General features: G+C 33.5%; 1 protein-coding gene across 2 annotated transcripts in view; it reads right to left on the bottom strand.

Moving 5' to 3' along the window:
* The window catches only part of LOC115230229 (MAM and LDL-receptor class A domain-containing protein 1-like), a 70194-nt gene extending 43714 nt beyond the window's left edge, over positions 1 to 26480 (bottom strand). For both annotated transcript variants that reach the window (XM_029800445.2, XM_036499577.1), the window contains exons 1-3: positions 26143 to 26480; positions 18677 to 18778; positions 2832 to 3179 (exon numbers count right to left, since the gene is read on the bottom strand). In XM_029800445.2, the coding sequence (XP_029656305.1) occupies positions 2832 to 3179; positions 18677 to 18778; positions 26143 to 26473 (781 nt within the window). In that variant the 5' untranslated portion in view covers positions 26474 to 26480. The remainder of the gene's footprint in view (positions 1 to 2831; positions 3180 to 18676; positions 18779 to 26142) is intronic.
* Between the last annotated feature and the right edge of the window lie 1292 nt (positions 26481 to 27772).

Raw genomic sequence — 27772 nt, 5'->3', positions numbered from 1 at the left:
TATGAAATTACTTAACATGGAATTGTATTGTTATTTAATATTCTGCTTCTTGGTTGTTTATGCAAGCTGCAATTTGTTTATGCCAAATTTGCATGTTATATTAGTGAACAGAAAGCAGAGTGCTGAAAAACAGTCATAAAGTTCAAGAATTAGTGGCCATATGTTGTCAGTTATTCATAGCCAAAGCACTTAACTTTCAATTAACCAAGTCCATTCACAGAACAGTAATGACTGCATCCTAAGAAAGCATAGGGATTTGAACCCCAGCTGTAACATATTCAGTTAGGGATCATGAGTAAGCCACCACAATGTCACTCAATTAGTCAATAAATTGACCAGTCATCATGAAGCTGTGGTGTGATAAAGTTCTTCAGATGATATAAAATCTGTCCCTTTTTCACCCTGTAAAGAACTGTTTGGCAGCCAACTTGGCCAAACAGCCATGGGCATTTATCCAGAACACCTTTGGTACTCACAGAAGGCATACCACCTCAAGCAAGAAACGATTTTGAACACTTATATCCGATGTACCACAGCTAGCCTTTTACAGACACAGTATGCTACTCTCTTCCAAGTTGGCGGTTATATTATAAGCATCTTTCTTTTGTAATCAGCCAAAGCAATAAATTATGTCCAGCAATAAATATGTTAAAAGTTAAAAGTTTGTGAGTTGCTCCATTTCTTTGCACACACAGCTAGTTAGACCTCAAGATGATGGTTTTCAAGAAACCACCATAACAACGATGACTAAGCAACCACGTGACAGAAGTCTGCTTAATTGATTTTCATAGTCACACATAGATAAGATCTCTGTCTCTTCTAGTGTTACTTCAACTACCTCTGCACCTCACAGTAAGCATGTCTTATGTCATTTCCACTTTAACACTTTCAACTTTCTCATCTCTCCTCACCACTCATGTTGACTCCAACTCTACCCAAACTCTACTAACCACTGCACACAAGCCTACTTCTCCAGAAAGTTGGCCTTAGAATTCCCTCCTTCCACAGATATTTTTACAGTGTTGACCTGCTTGTATGGAACATCAATGGTATAATTCTTAATGGTCTTGAAAGGCATATGAAGGCCATGGGTACAGCTTCTTTCTTTAGATTTAGCTAATGAAAAAAAACAGACATTGACCAATACGGAGATAGATATTTTAGTGTTAGAATTTCTAGTATGAAGGAAAAGATTTGTGTTTTTGAAGAGAAATGGCATCTCAAAATTAAGGTGAAAATATCCAGAACCTTTATGAAACCTATTTGATCACAATATGTATAAGTAGCATATTTTACAATTTTATACATTTGAGAAATTTCTGATCTGAGAAAAGTCAAGTAAATTATTTGATCATCTGACAACAGTTAGGTGACAAAATAAGTGTCAATTTAAATATCTTTATATGCCAAGTGAAAGATTTTGTGAGAATAATTTCGGAAGACATTAAATAGATTTTTATGTATGAAATTATATTTCAATTGTCTACTGCAAAACAGGTCAAATGCTGAAAATATATTCTTTTAATTTATGAATTTGTAATGTGATTGCAATATTGAATCAATTTACTTTCTGCCAAGTTATGGATAATACAAAGCTCAAAGATCATATTGTAAATCTATATAGATCAGTATTGTTTAATACATATAGGATGATTTACAAGTGACAATAATTATCATGTTAAATTATTAGATGACTGATTGTATGGTTACATATTGAAACTTCACTTCAGCCATTGTGTTGTGCCCCTAATTGTCTCAGTTGCCTGTCTACAGGTGCCACTCTGTTTTCAAACTAAGGTGGGAATCCAAAACTGTAAAAATTATTACTGCAACAGAAACAATTCTAACAATGCAAGCATGGGAAAATGGATTCAAAAATATCAGAAAAAGTACAAGATGATATCAAAAAGTTCTTGGACTAGTTATGTTTAAATAACATATTTATTTAAGTTTTAACATCATCTACTTTGAAATAGTCACCTTGTGCACCAATACACCAATCCCAGCATTCCTGTCACTTTTGGAATCCAGCCTGGAAGCAGTTTTCAGCAAGTGAGTCAAAGACCTTGACAATGGTGTTGAAATGGAATCTTTTGAACTGCACTTTCATCATGGGAAAGATATGGAAATCCACAGGTGCTAAATCTGATGACTAGGGTAGGTGCAGAAGTGACACTATGTTGTTTGGGGCAAGAAACTCACGAATGTGGAGAGCTAAGTGATAGGATGCATTGTTGTCATGAAGAATACAATTCTTCATGTTCTACAGATCCAGTTGCTTTTGCTGAATGTCCTCCTTCAAACACTTCAAAACCTCACAGCAGAACTCTTGATTGGTAGTCTGGCTCTGGGGGCTGAATTCTTGATGCACAATGCTACAGATGACAAAAAAAGTGAGGCGCATGCTCTTCAATGAGCTGTGAGTCTGTTGTGTGCCTGAACCACTCAAAACATTTGTGTACAACCCACAGCCTATTCACTGCAAGCTTGCCAAAGCATGCTCAATGTCTCTGTAGCAGACTTCCCAAGTTTAATGCAAACTTTTGCCCTGGCTCTTTGTTCTAACTTTCTGTCCATGATAAAAATTGCAGACTCCAACCATAGACATGATCACAAAAACAAAAATTTCACAACTTGCAATGTAACCACAGCAATGTCACGCAACACACTGCATCATGAAGGTCAGTGCTAGCTCTCACTGTGCATGCAACTGTATGCTGCCATCTGTTGGTACACTACAGAACTAATCTAGGAACTTTTTGATACCACCTCATAATTTGAATTAAATCAAGAAAAAATTGAATTTAAAATGAAAATACTTTGAATCTTACATTTACATGTTTCATTATGGACTTCAATTTCATCCAAGTATATATATCCGTCCCAATATGAATTAGCATTTACTGTACCCTGAAAATTCAGCCCGAATGTTGTTGAATTTGGAAAATCCACACAAGCAGTAATGAATTCAGGAATATCATTGAAATTTGAAGACCACAACAATTCCTTCGATGAATAAGAGTCATAAGTAAAGAGTGCAAATTCTTTCATAGGTCCTCTCATTAAGTATTTGAAGGTGACACTAGAATTTTCCTTCACATCTGCTTGAGGTGACCGTATGTAAACTTCTGAATTTTCAGTATCTGTTCTTGAATAAATGTATAAGTAATTGTTTGTATCTGTAAAATAAGGAAAATAAGCAAAATACATTAACATTGGTATGTGGTTTAAAATAAAGTTGTCAAAATAGTGACTAATCTAATAATAAATCCAAAATACATAGTAACAATAAGTTAGTAATTTTCTAACGAGGAACTTGTGGATCCATTGTTCATTTTCAGTTACTGATTGTGAAAGGATGAAACTAAGTCACTTGACCTGGCACTCTACCATTTTACCTTTCCACTGACTATAAAAGCATCCAGTGCAAAGTAGATTTTATGAAGGTAGAAAACATGTTTCTTGAAATAAGATAGTAAAATATTTGATTGCAGTCTTATACATATAAAATGAAAGAAAAAGCTGCACTGTTGATCTCAGCAAAATCATTAGTTCCAGTTTGTCTATAACCATTTACTTCAATATGAATGACTAAACAAAAAACATTTCACAATGGATTGGTTGCAACAAGAGATGCATTGATTAGTATATTCAACTGATTCAACAAATAAACTAACCTGTCTTGTAAAGCATGGAAAAATTATTATGCAAAAAAAACAAAAACAAATATATATATATATATATATATATATAAAGGGTAAAGACCCCCTTCGGTCATGAATGACCATGGGATTGCACCTAGAAAGTTACCTTCCTAGATACAAGTCCGGGCAAGGTTGTTTATGGAAGGCCAGCAGTCGCCCATGCATACCAGCCTCCCCTCTCCATGCCACCAGTGTTATCCAGGGAAAGACAAAGGTCGATACAGCTTGGCACCAGTGACGTCGCAACTCATTTCTACAGCTGAGTGAACTGGAGCAACGTGAAATAAAGTGCCTTGCTCGAGAACACAACACGCAGCCCAGTCCGGGATTCGAGCTCACAACCTCACGATCGTAAGCTCGACGCTCTAACCACTATATATATATATATAAAGAAATTTTTTTTTAAATAAAAAAAAAAGAAAGAGAAAGAAAATGGAGAAGTAGGAAGATAGCTGAAAAAGAGAAAACCCATACAAAAATGATAGACTAAATGTTTGGCAATGCTTGGCATTCACATACATATTTCAGTAGAGAAACAAATGCCAGTATAGATAATGATAATAAGGCGACAAGGCCTGAAATTTAGGAGGATAGGCCAGTTGATTACATCCATCCCAGTATTTAAATGGTACTCATTTTATGGACCTGAAAAGGGTGAAAGGGAAACGCAACCTTGGCTGAAATGGAACTCAGAATCTAAAGATAGAGAAAATGTCAAAGCAATTTGTTCAATAATAATAATAATAATAATAATAATAATATAATAATAATAATAATAATAATAATAATAATAATAATGATAATAATAATACATCAGGAAAATGTAATTAGAAGCCACACAACAATACCAAATGATATAAACACTGAAATAGTAAAACACGAAGACAAACGTAACATTTCCAACAAAAACGAAGTAAACAAAAAACAACAAACCCAGACCGTAGGGATGTATAATAATGTACAAAAAGCATCAAACCAAAACACACGTATGAGAAAGAAAGTGAACCAAATCTAAAACCTGGAAACAACGAAGGGGAACCTAATGATTATGATACTATAAAAACTAGAATAATCAAAGAATTGAAAACCACAGATCTCAATGGATCACCGACCATACCACCCAAAAATCAAAATAGACAAAAAAACAACATCAATAATAAATAGCATAAACCTGGCCATCACAGAACTAATAGCCACTGAAACAAATAGCAATATCACTGAGCTAATTGACATAATATATGCAGCAGCCACTGCAGCCACAAAAGAAGCTAGATACTCCCTCAAACCCATCCAAACAGGAGTACCACCACCCAAACAAACCCTGTGGATAAATAACATCCAAAAAAAAAATACAAATAATAAGAAAAGATCTGTCGATTCTTAACGAAATTAGTAGACAATCAACACTACTAAGCAACAGAAAGAAAACAAAAATACTGTGCAAATACGACATCACAGAAAAAGATTTACCTGAGATAAAAGAAAAGCTGAAGCAAGATATCCTTGCCAAAGCACAAACGATCCGCCGATATGAGAAATGCCAACGTTTCTTTGAACAAAACAAACAGTTCAACTCCAACCCCCAAAAGTTCTTCCAAGAACTTAGCAAAAATAAAATAGACATCACTGCAGCACCAACGGCAGAAGAAGTGGAAGAATTCTGGAAAGAAATATGGTCGGCCAATGAACAACCACAGAAAAGGACTATTAAAACAACAAACTTAGCACCTGAGCAACTCTGGACCCCCATAACAACTGAAGAGGTCACCCAGGCACTGCAAAGACTAAGCAACTGGAAGGCACCTGGGCACAACAAGATCCTCAACTTCTGGTTGAAATATCTGACAGGAATGCACAAAAAGCTGGCTGAAAACTTTAACAACATACTGGCAGAGCCAGAGACAATGCCTGAATGGCTCACAAAAGGGAAAACCATCCTAATTTCCAAATCAAATGAAACGGCAAAACCAAAAGACTACAGACCTATAACCTGTCTCCCTACAATGTAAAAGCCTTTACTGCAGTAATATTGCAAAGATTGAACGAGCACCTGGACGAAAACAACCTGTTTCCAGAAGAGCAGAAAGGATGCTGCAAGGGCTCATATGGGTGTAAAGATTAACTAATGATCAATAAAGCCATAACTGAAGACAGCCGTAGAAAGAAGAAAGGCCTCAGTATGGCCTCAATTGACTACCGAAAGGTGTTAGATAGCATTCCCCACACATGGATCCCCGAAACACTAGCCATTAACAAGGTAGCACCAAAAATTATAAAATGCATAAGACACTCTATGAATAAATGGCAGACAGTGCTACAGCTCCAAACAAAAGAGGGACTCATGGAAACCAAAGCCATCCCCATTAGTAGAGGAATATTCCAGGGAGACATGCTCTTTCCACTCCTTTTCTGCTTGGCACTGACACCTCTATCTGATATGCTAAATAGAACTGGATGCAGATACAAATGTTACAGCAAAACGATCAGCCACCTTTTATATATGGATGACATAAAACTATATGCTACAAATGACAAACAGCTGGAAACACTACTACAGACAGTTCATGGATTTACCAAAGAAATGTTAAATGAGTTGCAGGAAGCAATGAGTAAAGAAGAAAAAGATTACCAGCATTAAAAAGCACCAACAGAAGGAAGCTGCTAGATATGACTAAGAAAGTAAATTCTATTATTAGTAAGATATATACAAGAGGAGTAGTAGTCACCAGAAGATTAGGTATTCATCAAGGAAAGATTAGAAAAGATCTAATGTTGAAAAGGAGATTACAAAATAAAGTGAAGATTGAGAAGAATAGAAGCCTGGAAACTGAAAAAGTTAGGAAACACAAAATTTAAATCTTCTCTTGTGAAAAGATATTTAGTTAAAGAGAAAATATCTAGGATAGTCATGGATGAGTTGAAATAGCATATCATAACAGTAACAGGTACACTTTCCATATATCAGAAAAGAATAGATTAGTATCAACAGAATAGATTATTTGAGACAGACTAGAGAGGATTTTATAGCCAAGTAAATTTTGGAGAAGAAAGTACTAAAGATGAGAAACCTAATGTAGAGAAGCTAGAAAGTTCTGGAGCAATATCTTGGCTATTCCAGTCAATAATGATGTAGATGTAGCATGGTTAAAGAAGGTAAGGCAAAAAGTAATCAGTGAGAAGCAGCTACATCTAAGATTAGTGTATTAATGAAGAAAGTGTTAGGAAAAATGCCCAATTGGAAGGGCCCAGGACTAATTTAAGGGTACTAATTAAAGAAACTTAGTAGCTTATATGGGAGACTGAGGGAAAAACTTCATGATTGCCTTAATGGAGGAGGAAATGGTTAGATGTATGCATGATCTATTATACATAGACAAAGCAGTTCTAAATGCAGTAAAATCTAGGAAGAAAAATTTAACAATAGCAAGGATAGACTATAAGAAAACTTATACAACATTCTACATTCATGGATAAGTAAATGTTTGATAATATGCAGTACTGCAGACAACATATGAGAACTAATTAGATTTAGCATGAAGAAATGGAAAGTAGTACTCTACTAAGATGATACAGCATTAGGAAAAGAGAGTAAATTTCCAAGGAGACTTGGGATTTTCCAAGGAGATTTGTTATCCTATTTAATATTTATCGTATGTTTATTCCCCTTCAGTTTATTATTAAGGGAGGCAAAGGCAGGGTGTCAGTTCAGAAATAGTAAAGGTAAAATTAACCACTTGCTTTACATGGGTGATCTGAAATATTTTAGTAAGAATAAAAGAGAGATAGGTTCCATAATACAAGCAGTAAGATACCTCAGCAAAAATATAAGTATGGGATCTGGCATAGATAAGTGTACAATATTAGTCATGAAAAAGGGACAAGTAGTGAGCAGTGAAGGTATCCTTAACACCAGATGACCAGACCTTAAAATCACTGACAGAAGGAAAGAGTTATAAGTAATTAAATGCACAAGAATCTGACAGATTACAAACTACAGAAATGAAAGAGAAAATTGAGAAGGAATACATAGGAAAGGTGAGAAAGCTAATGAAGTCAGATCTAAATGGTTCAAATCTAGTAAAGACTGTAAATACTTGGGAAGCATCACTATTGAGAAATTCCGCACCTTTTGTAGATTATACAAAATCTGAATTTGTAAAAGAAATTCTTTATGAACAGAGGACTTCATCTAAATGCAGGAATAGCAAGATTATATTTACCTAGAAATGGAAGGTGGTAAACATTTAATATTAATAGAAGACTGTGTGGAATTAATTAGAGTAGATATAGCCTCCTATGTAGGTAACAGTGAAGAAAGTTTATTAAGAAATGCTAGAGAAACAGTAGGAGATAGGGAACCAAAAAGCTAAATGAAGTTAAAAACAAGGAAAAGAAGAAAGATTATCTGACTGACAAGAGAATACTTTGCATGGTAGATTCCCAAATATAGTTGCAGGAAATAGTAATAGTGAGACAAGGTTATGGTGGTAGAAAGGAAGGCAGAAAAAGAGGCAAGATGTTTGTTAGTAGCAGCACAAGATCAAGCATTGAGTACTAAGTAGATAAGAGCCAAGACAGACAAAAATCAAGTAGACTCCCAATGTAGGTTATGTAAATCAAAGGAAGAGAGTGTTCCTTAGATAGTGAATGCTGTATGCTGGCACAGAAAGAATGCAAGAAAAGCTATGATAACCTAAGGAGATTAATCCACTAGAAGTTATGTAGAAAGCTATGATTTGACCATACTGAGAAGTGATATGCACATGAACCTTACTAGAAAGTAAAAAATATAAGATGTAGGATTTTAACATTCAGATTGACAGAGCAATAAAAGCTAGAAGGCCTGATTTTGTAGACAAAGAGAATAGAAAGTGTCAGATATTTGACTTTACAATTCTGAATAGTGAGAAAGTCAATTTGAAAGATATAAAGAAAATAACAACATACCAGGTACTAGCCATTGAGTTTTGGGGGCTATGAAAAATGTGTGTGTAAAATGTATTCTTGTAATTATTAGTGTATTAGGAACTATTCCTAAAGATTAGAACAAATGGCTAGAGGAAATAAGCATAAAACCTAGTTTTGTGCAGCTCCAGAAAGCACTATTATTAGGGACAGCTAGGAAACTTAGGAAGGTTCTAAGGCATCTAAAGTTACTTGTTGTAGCCTGATATTGAGAATTTATTTCAGCAGTCTAATCAGACGTGTGTAAATAGAATAATAATAATAAAAAAAATAGAGTGGACAGTGAGCAGAAGGGGAAAGTTTCATAAGAATGTGAGGAGAGATGGTTTAGTCAGGATAGGAGTGACTGTAATAATTGATGGTGAAAGAGACAGGAGTGGCTTTGAGTTGGTTATGTTAGATATGTGAGGACATTGGGAGTGAGAGAGAGTGAAATAAGAGTTAAAGATGGAGTATAACAGATGAGAGAAGGCTTGGCAGGGGAGGATAATAAGGAATGGAAGTGGCTCTGGGATAGGGGAGAAAATAGGAAGGTAATGAATGGGAAGGGGTGTAGTATGTCCCTATTCTGCTCTCAGGTGATTATAGAAGTCAATACCAGAGATAAAGAAGTGATGAGTGTTAGGGATTGAGATGTAGGGGAAAATCTTGATGGGGTAGTGAGAATGGAAGTGGGGCTGAATTCCTGCATATACAAGCATTAACCAAGGTGGTTTTAGGATATTAGTTCTGTTATTGTGGATGGATCTTTCCCAGCACAGCAAGGCACCAGTCACTTGTCATCTCCATAAGACTCAGCATTTTGAGATGGGCCTCCAATACTTCATCCCATGTCTTCCTAGGTCTACCTCTTCCAAAAGCTCCATTCACTTCAAGTGATTGGCATTTCTTTATGCAGCTGTCCTTGTCTACATGCATCACATGATCAAATCAGTGCAGTTTCTCTCTTGCATACTACATCTAATTCATCTTCCTGCATAACGAGTGACTGGACCATATCATACTCTACTAGATATTTTAAGCATTTCAGTAGAAACTCCTAATGGACCAATGCACTAACTCCCAGTTTTACTTGTACAGCGATGTGGCCAATAGAACATACTGGTTCCATTACTCTGACGTCTTCATGTGTTCTCTGCATGTAAGGCCCACATCTCACTACCATGCAGCATTACTGTTTGTACACAAGCATCATACAATCTTACATTCAGAGAGAGAGAGAGAACGAGAGAGAGAGAGATCTTTGGTTACCAACAGAGGTAAAAGCTCTTTGAATTTTCTCCATTCTATTTTCATTCTAACAGTTATACTTTTGGAACATCCTCTTCCCCTGCTAATTAGTTCACCTAGAGAACAGAAATTATCTACAACCTTCTGTACATCTTTCACACAAAAAAAAACTATTTTCTCCATTAACCCTCCAGTGATTCCACTGCAATTCTTGTGTGTCCATAGCCTGCACTTGGTTCATTGAATGGAATTCCTGCCTACATCTTATATATGTAGCAGAGTCATTCATCTGAAGTGGGTAGGGTTCTGTCTACATTTTTGCTCACTAAAACCATGGTCTTTGCTAAGTCAACTTTAAGACCCTTCAGTTCCTGGAATTCCTTTTCTAGTTCTGTTACAGAATCTGCGATGAAAGCAAAATCATCAGCATCTCATGGGAAATCAGACTTGAATTCCTCTGTTATGGCCTGGAGGATAATGATGAATGAAGTGGGGGCATTGAGAACTGAGCTTGGGGAACACCTGCCTATACACTAAATTCTTCACTGTATTCAAGGCTAATACTTACATAGCTAACAGCACTCCTGTACATAGCCTGTATCACTTTTACAAGGCATTCATCTATCCCTAGATTCCTTAGAGACCACCATATCAATGAGTGAGGTACTCTGTTGAAGGCTTTCTCTAGGTCAACAAATGCCAAGTACAACAGTTTATTCTTAGCTAAATACTTCTCTTGTATATAGTTACCTGACTATGAAAATAGCATCAGTAGTGCTTCTCCTTGGAACAAAACCGAACTACATTTCATCTAGTCTAATTCTGTTCCTAATTAATTAAGCTATAACTCTCTCCATGAGTTTCATCACCAGATCCAGCAATTTGATGTCTCTATAATTACTTTTGAGGTATCTATCTCCCTTACCCTTGAGAGCAGCTGACTATCATACTGCTATACCAGTAATTGTGGATGACATCCTCCCGAATAACAAGTGACTAGACCATATCATACTCTACTAGATATTTTAAGCATCTTAGTAGTAACTCCTAATGGACCAGAGAATTTCTCTGTCTTCATATCCTTAATTACCTATCATACTGCTGTCAGCTAGGATAGCTGGTCCCTCTGTTGGGTTCTCATAGTGAAAACTCTTTCCCATTCATCATTATCATTGACGTCAGTTCTGCTGTGGTGGATGGGTTTTCTTGAGTAAAGCAAAGTGCCAGATATTTCAGTCCTTTGTCATCTCCTTCATAAGGCACAGAGAATGACCTTCAGTTCTTCATCCTATGTCTTCCTGAGCCTCCCTCTTCCACAAGTTTCATCCACTTTAAATGATTGGCACTTCTTTATGCAACTGTCCATATCTATACGCATCACACGACCAAACCAGTGGTCTTACAGTCTTCTTTCTTGCACACTAGTAAATATGACCAGCATACAAAAAGATTTTGATGTCAAACAGAATAATAAAGTTTAGGGAGTGGCAATATACCTGAGTTAGTGTGTGTAAGTGTGTGTGAGTGTGTGTGTGTGTGTGTATGTGTGTGGTACATGAAGACATGAAGATGAGGTTAAAACAAACGGTATATTAGGTTTATACTCAGGGAGAATTAGAAGTCTTCTATGTTTTGAGCCTATGCTCTTCTATGTAAAGAATACATGAAGTGGAAAAAATGGAGAAAGAAACGAATAAGTATGTCTCAATTAGCAGTAGTCCCCACATACTGAAAGTATATGATACATGATGTATATATACATATACATATACATACATACATACATACATACATATATATATATATGTATGCATATATATATATATATATATATATAATATATATATATATATATATATATATATATATATATATTATATATATATATATATATATAATATATATATATATATATATTATATATATATGTATGCATATATATATATGATTTAGAGATTTTTAATAAACATGCACCTTATTATAATAAAGCCCTGCATGAGGCAGGATATCTGAATTATGATAAATCTTATTTAGGTATCTATCATCTTAATAATAATAGGTATTTTGATAATGTAAATCATACATTTAATATTGGTATAAAAATAGAAATAGAAATAAAAATAAAAATAAAAATACGATAAAATTTAATGAAGATGATAAATTAATAATATTACAAAAAATATAATAATAATAATAATAATAATAATAATAATAATAATAATAATAATAATAATATTAATAATAATAATAATAATAATAATAATAATAATAATAATATAATAATAATAATAATAATAATATAAAAGATAAAAATAAAATATGGTTAATCGTTCCTTTTGGGGCGGCTCAGGTTAAAACAAATCTTATTAAAGAAATTTAAAATATAATTGAAATATTCATTAGGGATAATAACAAATATTATAACACTTATTCTAATAATAATTTTGGAGTTGGGTATTCATCTGCTAATAATGTTGGTAACATTATTTCTTCATTTAATACATTTAAATTAAATAAATTCTATAAAGATAGATAAAATATCGATTCCAATAATAATAATAAAGACCAAGATTTAATTCATTGTACATGTAGGGATAAGACTACATGTAATTTTAATAATAATTGTAATTTAGATAATGTACTCTATAAGTGTATGGTAACTTTATAGTTGATAAGAATTTTAATTATCATAATTTAAGCACTATTTATATAGAGTACACTTCGAATAAATTTAAATCAAGAGTATCTCAATATATGTAATCTTTTAGGAATAAAAATCTAAGAAATTCAACAGGTCTCAGTAAAAATATTTTTGGGACCATAAATCTAGATCTATTAGATATAAATTAACTTGGGAGATTATTTGTAGGGCTAAGTCATATTGTACAGGGAGTAATTATTATTCACTGGATAATAACTAATTCAAAGAAATATTATTTAATAACAATTATGTGTTGGTAAACTCATTGGAGGAACGTAAAACTAAATGTAAACATAAATTAAATTACCTATATAATAGGTTTAGCTAATAAATAAATGATTATATAAATTTATTAAGATATGTTAATTATAGTAATATAAATAAATTTAAATATAAAATATATATTTTATATATATGCGGGCAGCAGCATCGAACTCCCTTGTTGATCAAGTGCCACGTATCAGAGGTGGATTCACAAACTAGTGTAGCTCATTCAGCGGTGGTGCCCCAGCATGGCCGCGGCCTTCGGGCTAAAACATTTTTAAGGATTTAAGGATTTATATATATTTTACTTACTTATTTAGACTTTAAATTTATAGTAAATAGTCATTTAAAATTAAATGCTAGCATAAATTTATTTACCTATATAATATGTTTAACTTATTTTTCAGTATGCATAAAACCTTATTTCTTTTTATGATATTTATTTCTTGTAGATATAATTTAATAGTATTAGAGTAGAATTTACTATATTATTATATGTTATATTAATATATTTGAACAATTTTAAACTTAGATATTTCTTAATACATAAATGATTATATATAATTTATTAAGACCTATTAATTATAGTAATATAAATTAATTTAATATTATATGTATATTTTACGTAATAATTATTTGGAACTTAATTTATAGTAACTGTCATTTATAGTAAAATGTCTTTATAGTTAAATGTCATTTGTTATTCTATTTTTCTTATTTTTCTTTAATTCATGAAGCTTAAATATTTTTCGTCTTTTTCATTAATAAATAGTTTTCATCATTTTCATTGATAATTTTATTCTATTTGTTTACACAACGTCTTCACGAGTTTAATTTCTTATAAACGCTAAGACCTACATTTTTACGTTTAAAATTCAGTTATATTATTTTCATCGACAAGCTAAGTAACGTTTTTATTTAACAATATTATTTAACTTTTGAATTGTATTAAGTTTGATTGTTATTATTATTATTATTATTATTATTATTATTATATTATTATTATTATTAGTAGTAGTAGTAGTAGTAGTAGTAGTATTGTTATCATTATTGTTGTTAAAATATTAATTTTATATATAATTTCATGATAATTACTAGTTGTGATATGTATATCTATTTATTTACTATGCTTTATTATTATTTTTAAAATGTGATTTAACGTATTACATATAATTTAATTTGAGAATTAGTTTTGTAAGACAATACATTATTTAATAATTAGGTGGTATATTTGTTACGTAGTATTACATTTAAGTATATTAGTTTTATATTAATTGATATTTTGGTTAAATATATTATTGAGTAAAATATTAAATCTATAGATATCACATATATATTAATAATATAGTTAGTTTATCTAATAGGTGTGTATATATTTTAACCATTTCCTATTTTTAATTCCAATATTTATAGCTTGTACTAACATTATGTATATTACTTAATATTAAGGTTTTTAATATAAATTACTTAATGAGTATAAAACTTTATTTAGATGTCTATTAAATGAATAAATAAATAAATAATTTAATTTAATGTATATCGTTTAAATTATAGTATTTAGTTTTCACTTAATGCATATTTTGTATCTTATATATATATTTGTTTTAAATATTTTAATTAATTGTATCTTATCTTTTAAACAAGAATATATTCAAGATATTTCGTATTTTACAAGATTATTTATGTATATTTATTAATTTATGTAATTAATTATTCTATTATTGTTGTTACCTTTAACCTGAAGAGTGGCTATATTTATATTGAAGTGATTTTACTACTACTACTACTATTATTTTTACTATTATCATTTCTTAAATATAGCCACGGAACACGTGTCGTTATTCTACCAAATTTATACGTTTTATTTATCATTTTACACATTACTTAATTATCGTTATATGCTTTATCTTATATTTAATCTTTCTATAATATGTAATTTTTCTAAATGGTATAATTTAATTTTTCATTATTGAATTGATAAAAGGTGTTTTTTTTCTAATTTACATATATATATATGATATTTTGTGAAATTTAATTTTATATTTCGAATTGAATTTTTCCCTGTAATTTTGGAATAATATTTCCTCATACTATTATTGTTATACATACATACATACATACATACATATATATATATATATATTATATATATATATATATATATATATATATATATATATGTATATATATGTATATATATATATATAATATATACATATATATACATATATACATATATATAAGTAACTCATTTTTAATTGCATATTACCTCAATACATCTGACTAATATAGGCAGAATGAGATACCTTTATATAGAGGCTGAAACAGCTGTAGGATCAATTTTATGTGTATTATTCTTATGGTATTATTATCTTACATATTGATGTAAATTGTTTTGTTTTGTTGGATTTGGATCTTCCTATTTATGTAGTTAATAAATAATATGAATTGGTAATATTTGTAAGTCGATGATCGAAATGAATCTGTTCCTCCATTTTCTTATTTGTACATATATATATATATATATATATATATATATATATATATATATATATATATATATATATATACATATATATATATATCTATCTATATATATATATATGCATATAAAGTTAATCCAAACATGAAAACACAAAGAGAAAACACAACAACGCGAGGACGTGGAACAAATATAGTATTATTGGACGCTCAGGAAGGAAGGGAAGACGGAGGGTTTAACGTTTCGAGCGGAGCTCTTCGTCAGAAACATAGGAAAAGGAAAGATCCAGAGAAGGGAAGACGGAGAAAAAAATCGCTAACGGTACACACGCGGTCACATTTTGAATGTATATATATATATATACATAAAAAATAGTAAAGAGTGAAAAAACGACAGAAGGCTTAAATGTTAAAAAATATATATATTTGCGTCAATATGTCTGAAGAATATTAGAAAATTTTTTAAACAAATTTTTTTTTTTTTTTTTTCCTTTATAATGACATAATTTTTAAAGAAAGACCGGTTTCGCATTTAGCTTTTCAAATTTCTTGTGACGTTATGTTTATGTTTAATAGAGTTATCCTTGTGTTTAGGCTCCGGAGAGTTCTAAACAAGGGAAGGTAGTGGATGATTTCTTCCGGTGTAAGGGAGATAATCGCTTAAAAATTTTTTTCCTTTCCCTTAATGTGAATTTCTCTGTACCAGTATGTTCGGATGGTTGAGTCTGGGCTTGTACTTTTCAATGAAGAATGTTTCCTTGTTTAGTCTAATTTGTGTTGATGATCCGAAAGCACATTGGTAAAATGGAAAGATTAAAAATTGTGGTAGTAGTTGCTTTGCGCATTTCTCAATGTGCTCACTAAAAGGTATCATTCTATATTCTGGGAATGCAATCTGTTGTCGATGCAGTGTGCATCTACGTCTGAGTGATAGTCCCGTGGAACCCACGTAGTCTTGGTGGCAGCCCGAGCATTTTATGACATAAATTATGTTTTCAGAGGCACAAGTAAAGTTAGATTTGATCTTGAATTTCTGTCCCTCTTTAAAGAGGAATTCTGATCCTTCTAGCAGGTTAGGACATGTTGCACAGTTCGATCTACCACATTTTTTTACTTTTGCATCCCTAATTTCAGAAGACAATTTTGCCTTTGTGAGAATCTTTTTAAGTGATTTAGGCTGTTTGTAGCTTTTAATGATTTGGTGTATGGTACAGAGAAATTCACATTAAGAGAAACGAAAAAAATTTTTAAGCGATTATCTCCCTTACACCGGAAGAAATCACCCACTACCTTCCCTTGTTTAGAACTCTCCGGAGCTTAAACACAAGGATAACTCTATTAAACATAAACATAACGTCACAAGAAATTTGAAAAGCTAAATGCGAAACCGGTCTTTCTTTAAAAATTATGTCATTATAAAGGAAAAAAAAAAAAAATTGTTTAAAAAATTTTCTAATATTCTTCAGACATATTGACGCAAATATATATATTTTTTAACATTTAAGCCTTCTGTCGTTTTTTCACTCTTTACTATTTTTTATATATTCACCCACGTGCTTTCACAAACCAACTTTCTTATCTATATATATACATATATATTTTCATATATATATATAATATATACATATATATATATATATATATATATACATATATATATAGACATGTATACATACATATATACATACATATATATATACATATATACATACATATATATATATATAATATATATATATATAATATATATATATATATATATATATATATATAGTAGAGGCGCAATGGCCTAGTGGTTAGGGCAGCGGACTCGCGGTCGCAGGATCGCGGTTTCGATTCTCAGACTGGGCGTTGTGTGTGTTTATTGAGCGAAAACACCTAAAAGCTCTACGAGGCTCCGGCAGGGGGTGGTGATCCCTGCTGTACTCTTTCACCACAATGGCGGTGCCCCAGCATGGCCACAGCTCAAGAGCTGAAACTGGAAAAAACAAAAACAAAAACAAACAAATATATATGTTTGTTGAAATGGAAAGATGAATTATCTTGTTACGGATTATTCAAAAGTTTAACCGATACCTGGGTAGCAAAAATCACAGCAGAAAAAACACGGTTGGAGTTATGACCATAGGGTGTTGCAACCGTGCGTTGGCGCGGATAATTGAAGTTTAATATAATTAGTGAATGGAAGAAATGGAGCTGAACGAAGATTCTACAGAATTCCTTTTATTACATTCTACACATGTTTCAAAGGCCACAAATTTCCAAATTCTGATTGAATAAGGATACCATATTGCATCTTTCTCTTCAGGAAAATCCAGGAATTACGATGTCCAAACAAAACAAAAGCGCAGCAAGCAACTCGAACAAGAACGCTCCCTAGGAGCCCATGAAGTGGGTTAAACTGTTTCTCAATGTACGTTGGTAGAGGCCGACAAAAAAGTCCGTTGGAATAAATCAAGGTCAGGCCGCGGTCAAATCTGGTAGGTGAGGAAATAATGAAAACAAGGGGTGTGAAGATATTCTGTGTAACCAAAGTTGATGCTCTGAATATTTTAAGAATTCAGGGTGTCTTATTTAGGTGCGAGAAACTACCTACCTACATGCCTGTGTGTGTATGCTAGCCTATGTATGCGTGGCCGTATGGTGGCGAGGGGCGCGAGATTGTGAGCACTACTGAAAGAAGCCGGTCAGGCGGCTGAAATAATTCTGTGTTCGTGTGTCCGTCAGTGGCCTTCTTGTCTAAATTAACCTCGGCAAAAATCAGGGGGGTATAATTCCTGCCCTTGCTTCTAAAAAACCGACCAATCGCCCAAGGGGAGTAATTTCCGCTTGCAAAATTTATTCAGAGATTATTTTTCCAAAAAATTTTTTCAAAAATTTTTCTTTTATTAGGATATCAAGGTGTTAATTGTCTTAGGTATCATTTATATGTAAGAAACGTATGACGCCGCCAATGGGGACATCGAAAAGCAGTCTGTAAAAGCCCGTTTACCAAACGGCCTCTGGCGAACATATATACATACATATATATATATATATATATATATATATATATATATACAAATATATATATATACATACATATATATACACATATACATATAAATATATATACATATATATATACATATATACATAGCCATATATACTTATATACATATACATATATACATATATATATATACATACATACATACATACATACATACATACATACATACATACATACATACATACATACATATATACATATATGTATATATATATTGTATTTATGGTTTCATTCACATATAAACATAGTTTGGAGGATAAAGATAAAAACAAAACTTACTACTTTCGTATGAATAGTCATGCCGAATATACCATCCAAAACCGTAATAAGAGGCAATGCTATATTTGCAGATTCCATTTTGAAAGTCGCAATCAAAGGGACCTGCAACAATATAGAAAAATTACACATAAGTGAAAGTTAATGCACCATAATTTGAAGAACCGAATTTTGGGGATTTCAAAACATAAATTTCTATGAAAGTTTCTTTTGCTAGTACTGAAATATTTAAAACAAAATATATAATATACTAGATTAAGTTGACCCACTCTACGCGCGGTTGAGTGTGTGGTTGTTACTTTCTGTTGCTTCCTTTCTGTTTCTTATCGCCACATTCTCCCTCTTTGTTTCTCTCTCCTTTCTCACTTTCCCACTCTCTTACTCTTCCTTTCTCTCAGACTCTCCCTCGCTTTCTCTTAATATTTATTTTTCTCTATCTATCTCTCTCCCATTTATAAAAAAATTAGATTTCCGCGTTTAAATTACAAATCCGCTTCCACTTTACCATGTTGAAAAGTTGATTGAAATCGGGCAAAAGGTGTCCGATCTGGACCCCAAGTGTTCCCCCAAATCAATAAAATCCCAGTTTTCACACCAAAGCATCCACTGTAGCGCCCCAAAACGTCTCCCAATCAATTTCTCACCACAAGTTACCCCCTCCTGTAAATTTTAATCCCCTTCCAGCCGCATTTAGACCCCTTTTTACATAAAAGTCCAATTTGTATCAACGTTTGCCTTCTTCATTTTATAGATTAGATATTAGATGCCAATCGCGCCAATCTGGCGGGGCTTAGAGTCCCCTTGAATCGATAAAAAATCACTCTTCTCACTATAGCAACTGCATCTTTCCAGATGGCGAGTTATAACCTACTCAACTCTCTGCCTCATCACACCTTCTATGCCTGTGTCAATTTTCAGCTCGATTCGACCACTGGTCAGGCCTCCAACATCTGACGTAGCAAAATGTGCACACAGTTTTGACCCAAAGCCTTATTTATATATATAGATAGCAGAGAAACCCGGTCTTGCTCGGGATTAAAATAGTTTATCATTGTTTTATTTGTTTCGGTATTATAACCCGATTTCATTCGGGTCTACGCGGGCCACATTTTAAAAGATGAAGAATTTTTTCCTAGAGGCCACACCTTTCAATTGAGCAAACTCAAAGCTGGCATTTTCAGCTCAATTCGACCATATTTACTAACACTTTTGCCTGTATAACTGCTTGTGAGACAACGTCCGCCCTTTTCTCAAATATGTAGTAAACTTACAGAGATACCCGGCCTTGCTTGGGATTAAAATGGCATAGTTTTTCATTGTTTTACTTGCTTGGTTAATATAACCCGATTTCATTCGGGTCTACTCGGACCACATTTTAAAAGATGAGGAATTTTGTCCTAGAGGTCACGCCTTTCCTTTGAGGAAAAAAATAGTTGCCATTCAAACTCGCAATCACTTTTGACATAAGTGTGCATATTTTTAGCTCAATCTAACCACATAATGCACACACACACACACACACACACACACACATATATATATATATATATTTGTGCGTATGTGTGTGTACGCATTATATATATATATACAAATGTATACAAATTATATATATGTAAATACAGTTATATACACTTTGTATATATATACATATATATACATATTTATATATAGATATGCACACACACACCCACACACATATAAATTAAGCCAATAAATATATGATTCATAATATTTGTTCTCATGATTGTGTGGTGGTGGTGCGCGATAATAATTCACCGTTGTAAAAGACATGTAGCGGAAATATTAAAACTTTTGCGACTGTTAACGCTTTCTCTCTATGAATGCAGACAGACGTAGAGAGAGAGAGAGAGAAAGAGAGAGAGAGGCGTTGCGAGAAAGAGTGACAGAGCCGGCGAAAGTGGAGAGGGAAAGAGAGTGGACGCTGTCAAACGTCGTTATAGAGAGACAGTGTAGGGAAGGGAGGAAAGAGAGATTGAGGAAGAAAGGGTATTATACGAAAGGGAGAAACGAAAAACACTTGTCAAAGTGTGGGTTTTCTTGCCCTAGTAACCACAACTTTTGAGATAGGGATTTCTAACCAAGTCCACTCTCTTCCTCGCCACTTTTTACATGTTCCTGTAAATTTTGGAGCCAACCCGACCCCATTTAACCCGTTCCAATCGCAAAACCAGACAAACTTTTCGCATTTCAGCTTTATAGATAGAGGTTGTGAAAAGAGAAAAGGAGTGGTTCTCTTTATACTTCCAATTCAATTTTATAATGTCTCTGTCATCATCATCATCATCATCGTTTAACGTCCGCTTTCCATGCTAGCATGGGTTGGACAATTTGACTGAGGTCTGGCTCACCAGATGGCTCACCAGACTCCAATCCAATTTTGCAGAGTTTCTACGGCTGGGTGCCCTTCTTAATGCCAACCACTCCGAGAGTGTAGTGGTGCTTTTACATGTCACTGGCACGAGGGCCAGTGAGGTGGTACTGGCCGCGGCTATGCTCAAATAGTGCTTTTTATGTGCCAACTGCACAGGAGCCAGTCCAGCGGCACTGGCAATGACCTCATTTTAATGTTTTTTCACATGCCACCGGCACAAGTGCCAGTAAGGCGACGTAGGTAACGATCACGCTCGAATGGTGCTTTTACATGCCATTGGCACGGAGGCCAGTTTGTTGCTCTGGTAACGATCACGCTCGTATAGTACTCTAGCACGGATACCAGTCATCGAATTTGATTTCGATTAAAAAAATGGTAATAAAAGGTAAGTCATTTTTTATGTTTAACATACTGAAATTTAAATTTTGAATGTCAATTAATAAAATTTGAATATCAGTTAATAAAATTAAGTAAAAGCTACACAGATTGCAGAGGCAAGCTGTTTTCTGGTGTCTAGTATGCATACATATGTGTTGGTGGGTAGACCAACACATAGAAGGATGTGGCCATAATATTTGTAGTCCTTCTCAGGTAAGTAGGATTAAATTCTTAACATTCATTGAGCTTGAGCGTCTCCAAGTCAAAGCTTGCAGAATAATGCAGGCAAGGAGAAAATTCTCAAAGGTTTGTGCTCTAGTGAAGATAGCTCAGTCAAAGTATTAATTCTGGAACCTGAGCGGTAGTTGATACAGTAGAAAAGGAGAGAGAGATGTGTTGGATGAGGTAGGTAAACAAACAATTCAGAGTAACACATCCAATCCAATCTATGGTACTGAGTTCAAATTCTTTATGGTAGGATTAGCTATTTATCCTTCAACGATCAAGAAATAAGTACTGGTAATATCCTAGATTAAAATTAATTGACAATATCCTTTTTACCTTAAAAAGAGTATATTGTTCTACAAAAAAGGGTAGCTAGAGTACAAATAACTTTTCTGTTGGGATCCCAGTCTATTTCAATTTTGATTGTTGCTGTTTCCTTTTTCTGACCCTGATATCTTTGTTAGGAAGAAGAATATAGTCTTAGCAACTTTCATGACTGCCCCAATTTAGGTACCATGCCTACTTAAGGAAGAAAACAGGGGAATGTTTTGTTTCTACAGTTTACATGGTTAAAACTTGCAATTTATGATGTTATCCTGGATATTTAATTCACCATAGCTAGTTACATTGAAAGCCAGGTAGCTGGGAATCCCACAATCCATTGGATTATTAAGGGCCCCACTTAAAAATTTCCATTACATGTATATTTTGAGTGAGACAGTCTGATGAAACCTAAATCACATACAGGAGGATTTGAGCTGAACACAAATTGGTTGAGTCTCTTCATCTGCAGGTTTTCAATATTTTCAACTATTTTGCTATCACTGTGTAACTGAATACAGAAGGTTGACCAGTGTCTGTATGTGGACTAATAAAGTAATCAATGAATGAGTATAATACTCCAGGGAAGAGAGTAGTATTTTGAAGATACTACATCCATACTGTTAAGTGAAAATAAATGATTCTAGCTGAATTAGGAAAAACTTTAGGCTCTTTAAGATACTTTGAGAATATTAAATTTCTAAGACTTTCATGTTGAAGATATAAACATTTATACCAAATTTGGTTTGTAAAGTGAGATTCTGCTTTTGCTGAAGGAATAAAAGTTATGAGATGTGCTGAGATTTTTTTCTAAGTTGAGGGAAAAAATCAATTTAAAACATCCTAAGTTTATCCTGGATTAGGGGCGATAAACACCACAGATGCTCAGAAAACAGATTCCATCCCACTCCAGGGGAAGAAACTAGAAGTAGTTGATAGCTTCCACTACCTAGGTGACCAAGTTAGTAGTGGGGGTGGATGCTCAGAGAGTGTTACCATTAGAATAAGAATAGCCTGGGCAAAGTTCAGAGAGCTCCTACCTCTGCTGGTAACAAAGAGCCTCTCACTCAGAGTGAAAGGTAGACTGTATGATGCCTGAGTGCAAACTGCCATGTTTCACAGCTGTGAAACATGGACTGTGACTGCGGAGGACATGCATAGGCTCGAAAGAAATGAAGCTAATATGATCCACCGGATGTGTAATGTCAATGTGCACACGCGGCAGAGTATAAGCACTCTGAGAGAAATGTTGGACATAAGAAGCATTGGATGTGGCATGTAAGAGAGACGTTTGTGCTGGCATGGTCATGTACTATGGATGGATGTAGAGAGATGTGTGAAGAAATGCCACTTCCAAACAGTCAAAGAAATCCAGAGTAGAGGTAGACCCAGGAAGACATGGGATAAGGTGGTCAAGCATGACCTTCGAACGTTGGGCCTCACAGAGGCAATGACGAAAGACCAAGACCTCTGGAGATATGCTGTGTCTGTGAAGACCTGGCAAATAAAGTGAGTTCATGGCTGTATCTTACACCAGTTTCGCATAACCAGCCCCAGCCCATTCAAAAGTACCTTGGATCGTAGGGTGATCTGCTGTGCTTGAGGAGACCTATTGAGTCAAGTACATCAGCATCAAAATAAAAATCAAATGGAAATTGTAGTTGTGATACCCGTACTGGTGGCACATAAAAAGCACCATCTGAACGTGGCCAATGCCAGCACTGCCTTGGCAGGCTTCCGTGCTGGTGGTATGTAAAAAGCATCAACCGATTGTGGCCGTTTGCCAGCCTCCTCTGGCCCTTGTGCCGGTGGCACATAAAAAGCACCCACTACACTCACGTAGTGGTTGGCGTTAGGAAGGGCATCCAGCTGTAGAAACACTGCCAGATCAGACTGGAGCCTGGTGAAGCCTCCTGGCTTCCCAGACCCCGGTCAAACTGCCCAACCCATGCTAGCATGTAAAATGGACGTTAAACAATGATGATGATGATGATTAGCTCTCTGATTACCTTCTTGAATTGTTCATACTTAGAGTTAGTAACAGATTTCAGGGCAGACAATGTAGTTATGCAGTGATATAATGTTTCAGCCATTGTTTCTCTGACCTTCCTCAAGTACTTGTCATATTTAGTAATATTCTTGAAATTTCAAACTGAACACTTTATCAAATATATGGGGGTAGATTATTCACATTCCATTGTCAATAGGGATATTCTCTTGCTAGTTATTTTCCTGCATGTAATGTTACTTGCTTGTTTCACTTCTAAAGTACTACATTATTGCTTGACACTTAACCCGTAGGAAAATTATATCATGGAAATAAGAAATTTTAAACATAACTTTTCTTTTATAGTTATAAGCTTTAATGCTCCTTCTTAATCAAAGGCTTTCATATAATACCCAACTCTATGATAGGCCTACTGAAGAGATTATCAAAGACCAGCATATGCACTGATTCTTTCTGTTATCGTACCTTCCAGTGTCATTTCTGTCAATTATCATTTCACTATACAAATGATCAATTACATATTCTGTTCCTCTATGCATTATAGCTTTTTGGTGTTCATCTAGCCTTATTTTTAAAGAAATTTATATATGCTACAACCCCTGCATGGCATGAAATACATAAAATTATTGGTCATGATCTCTTCTAATGGAAGCTTTGTTCTGGAGGGATGTCCTTAAAGGATAGGTTTGCTTTTGAATGCTAGTCTGATCTTATACAAAATACCTTAACGAAATTTCTATCTCTGGCCTTATCAGGAGGAAGTGAAAGTACTGCTGAGCTATATGAACTCAATAAGACCTTCAATGAACTTACCTTCTTGGATGTGCAATTGACTTGCGCAATATGTTGCAAGCCCAAGTATACTGGATAATTCTTGAATTTTGATTCCCTTCATGTTTATAGTGATCAAAGCTCATCCAGTTGTCCAGTAGTCATCCAGCCAACAAGATTCAATCAAAATTAGAAAGACTCTTCAGAGTAACAACTATTTTCAGAGTAACAACTTAAATTTCCAAAAGTTGGGATACAAGGGTTGAGAATGTCAGTAAAAAACTACCATGTCTGTCTACTAAACATTAAAGGCATATCAACAAAACAAAAAATTTCAGATGATCTGTGGTTCATATAACATAAGGATAGCATTCAAAAGCAGGTTTCTTTTTGGGGACATCTGTCCAGTACAAAGGCTTCACTAGGAGGGAATATGACAAATAACTATGTTTATCCTATTCCATGAATATAAAATTGATACTAGCTGTCCACTAAAAGAAAATGTTGTAAAGCTGAAATATATGAGAAGATAAAAATATCAAGCATAACTGATCATTACGGCAGGGAAAAGTTAAATTACCAACTGTTGTGGAACAAAGTCAAGATAATAGATAAGGAACATGGACCATAAGTTGATGGAAGGAATCAGTGTATATGCTTAGCTTTGATAACTGCATCAGTAGTCCGAGCAGAAAGAAGAATATTATATACCACTAATTAAGAAAGAACATAAAACCTACAAACACAATTAGATTTCCATTACAAATTTGTTTTATGTGACAAAGGGATAGTAAGTATAAGGGACAAATAAATGTCACATATATGTAGTAGTTTAGCTAGCAGATATGCATTCAAGGCCAGTCAAACAATATTTGGTTCAAGTGGGACAAGTGACATCACAAGCAGAACAGCTAATATGAAAATGTCTCTGGTATGGTTAGAGAATGAGAACAATCGATCTCTCAGGACTGAATAAAAGGTTTGGTTTGAAATTCCAAGAAGGTTACCATAAATGATAGACACCCATAGACAGTCACAAAGTACAACAACTGAAACATTGTAACTATAACAAGCAAAGTAAAGACACTAGTTTGGGCATATCAGTTTATAAATAATTCCTCAGAAATTCAGAATAAAAAGATATTTGATATATCAAAATTTATTTCCTTCCTACTGATGAAAATATCATCAAAATGTCAATTCAAAAATGATTTTTTACTGAGTGGTGAGAATGATGAAATTAACTATTTAGGCTAGAGCAATACCACTTCATTTATATCTACCCAGTGATAAAGTCAATAATGGTTATATAAACAAACACTTCCAATTTAGCAAACCTTTTTACATATGAAAAATAAAATTTTAAAATATTACCAGGGCATCCTTTTTCTTCAATTACCACATTGTCTATTGCAATGTCTCCTTGGTATGAATATCCTTTTACAGCTACAAATATGATTTCACTTATGTCATTTTTAATAGGTACACATGCTTTGAGCCAGTATTCTCCTTTATTTCCTTTCATCATCCAAACTATTTCTTCATTTGAAGATTGACTAGTGATAAATACAACATATAGTTGACCAACATGACTCCCATACATGTGGTAATCAAATTTCAGTTGTCTCCCTTTGGCATCTTTTGAAACTGGAAACCTAAGGCTTGTTGTTTCATTGTAATTTCCATAAGAAGCTTCTGCATACATATAGTGTCCTGTAAAAAAAACGACATTGTTGATTTGTCAGTCATTTATTAACAATTTAGACAGTAGAATTGGATATTAAAAATACAAAACAACTTTTCCATGACAAACTTTATATCTAATGTTCTTTCTTAGTTAATATAAAATTTTGAATAGTAACTTAATTGTAATACATTAAAACTTTATCATTTAACTTTCAAATGATAAAAAGAATATGACTATAGGCTTGTTTTATTGAATTTAATTTAACTTTATCATCATCATCATCGTTTAGTGTATGTAACATATATTCAGTAACAACATTCATTATACTAGTTTATAACATCTCTTCACTAAAATTGAAACTTATCATTGTGGAAACGGATTTTATCCTTAATTCCTACTAGAATTGTATCCTACCATCTAGCTCCAACATGATATCTCATCCTATGAGTAAAGATGTTGAGAAGAGGGCCAAACAGATAGGAATAACTGTTCTCGAGTCATTTGTTCCTTCCACCTTGCTGTGTTTCTGGGTTGAATAGTTTATTCTACATTGTCTAAAATGATGTTAGCTATTGCAAATAAATACCAGTTCAATATAGTAATGTGCAGCAATTGTTTTAGTCCATTTTGTCATTAGACCCACATTCTAGGTAATGGCTGGTATAGTCAGGAGAATGTGCAGTGTCTATGACCATCATAAAACTTTTGACTAGATAAATAGATTTGGTATCTAGTTAAAAGTTCTGTAAGTTAACATGGGCAACAAAAATTTAGTAGGAGGGGCTAGATAAAGGAGTTAGCTTGTGTTGGTGATGAGACATAAAGTAGAAATAACAAGAGAAGGAGAGAGGGATGTGCAGGGGATGCAACTAAGCAATTCAGGGAAACATGTAGTAATTATGAAAGAGGCAGAGACACACATATGCATAATGTTATATGAACTACATGAAACAAGGAGAAAGAACTCAGCAAAAAGTAAAATGTGCTAATATCATTACTGGAAGTTTCCCCAAATAGTTACATACTTCTGAAAAAGTATCCACGACAAAATCAAAAGGTCATAAGACAGCCCATTCACAAATGTGTAGCCTCATAAATGGCCATTTTGTAAGTGTTTACTTCTTAGCATGTGCTAGTGTAATAGTATAATTAACTTCTAAATAAGTAAGCTGCATCCTTTAGCTCAATGGGGTGACAAATTTCAGAGTTAATAACAAAAAAACTTACAATTTCTAAATAATAATTAAGATTATTCTTTTACTCTTTTACTTGTTTCAGTCATTTGACTGTGGCCATGCTGGAGCACCACCTTTAGTC

This window comes from Octopus sinensis, unplaced genomic scaffold, assembly GCF_006345805.1.
Source record: "Octopus sinensis unplaced genomic scaffold, ASM634580v1 Contig14988, whole genome shotgun sequence".
In the NCBI taxonomy this organism is placed as follows: Eukaryota; Metazoa; Mollusca; class Cephalopoda; order Octopoda; family Octopodidae; genus Octopus; species Octopus sinensis.
The sequence above is the reverse complement of the archived record's forward strand: the minus strand, read 5'-3'. Positions and strand labels throughout refer to the sequence as shown.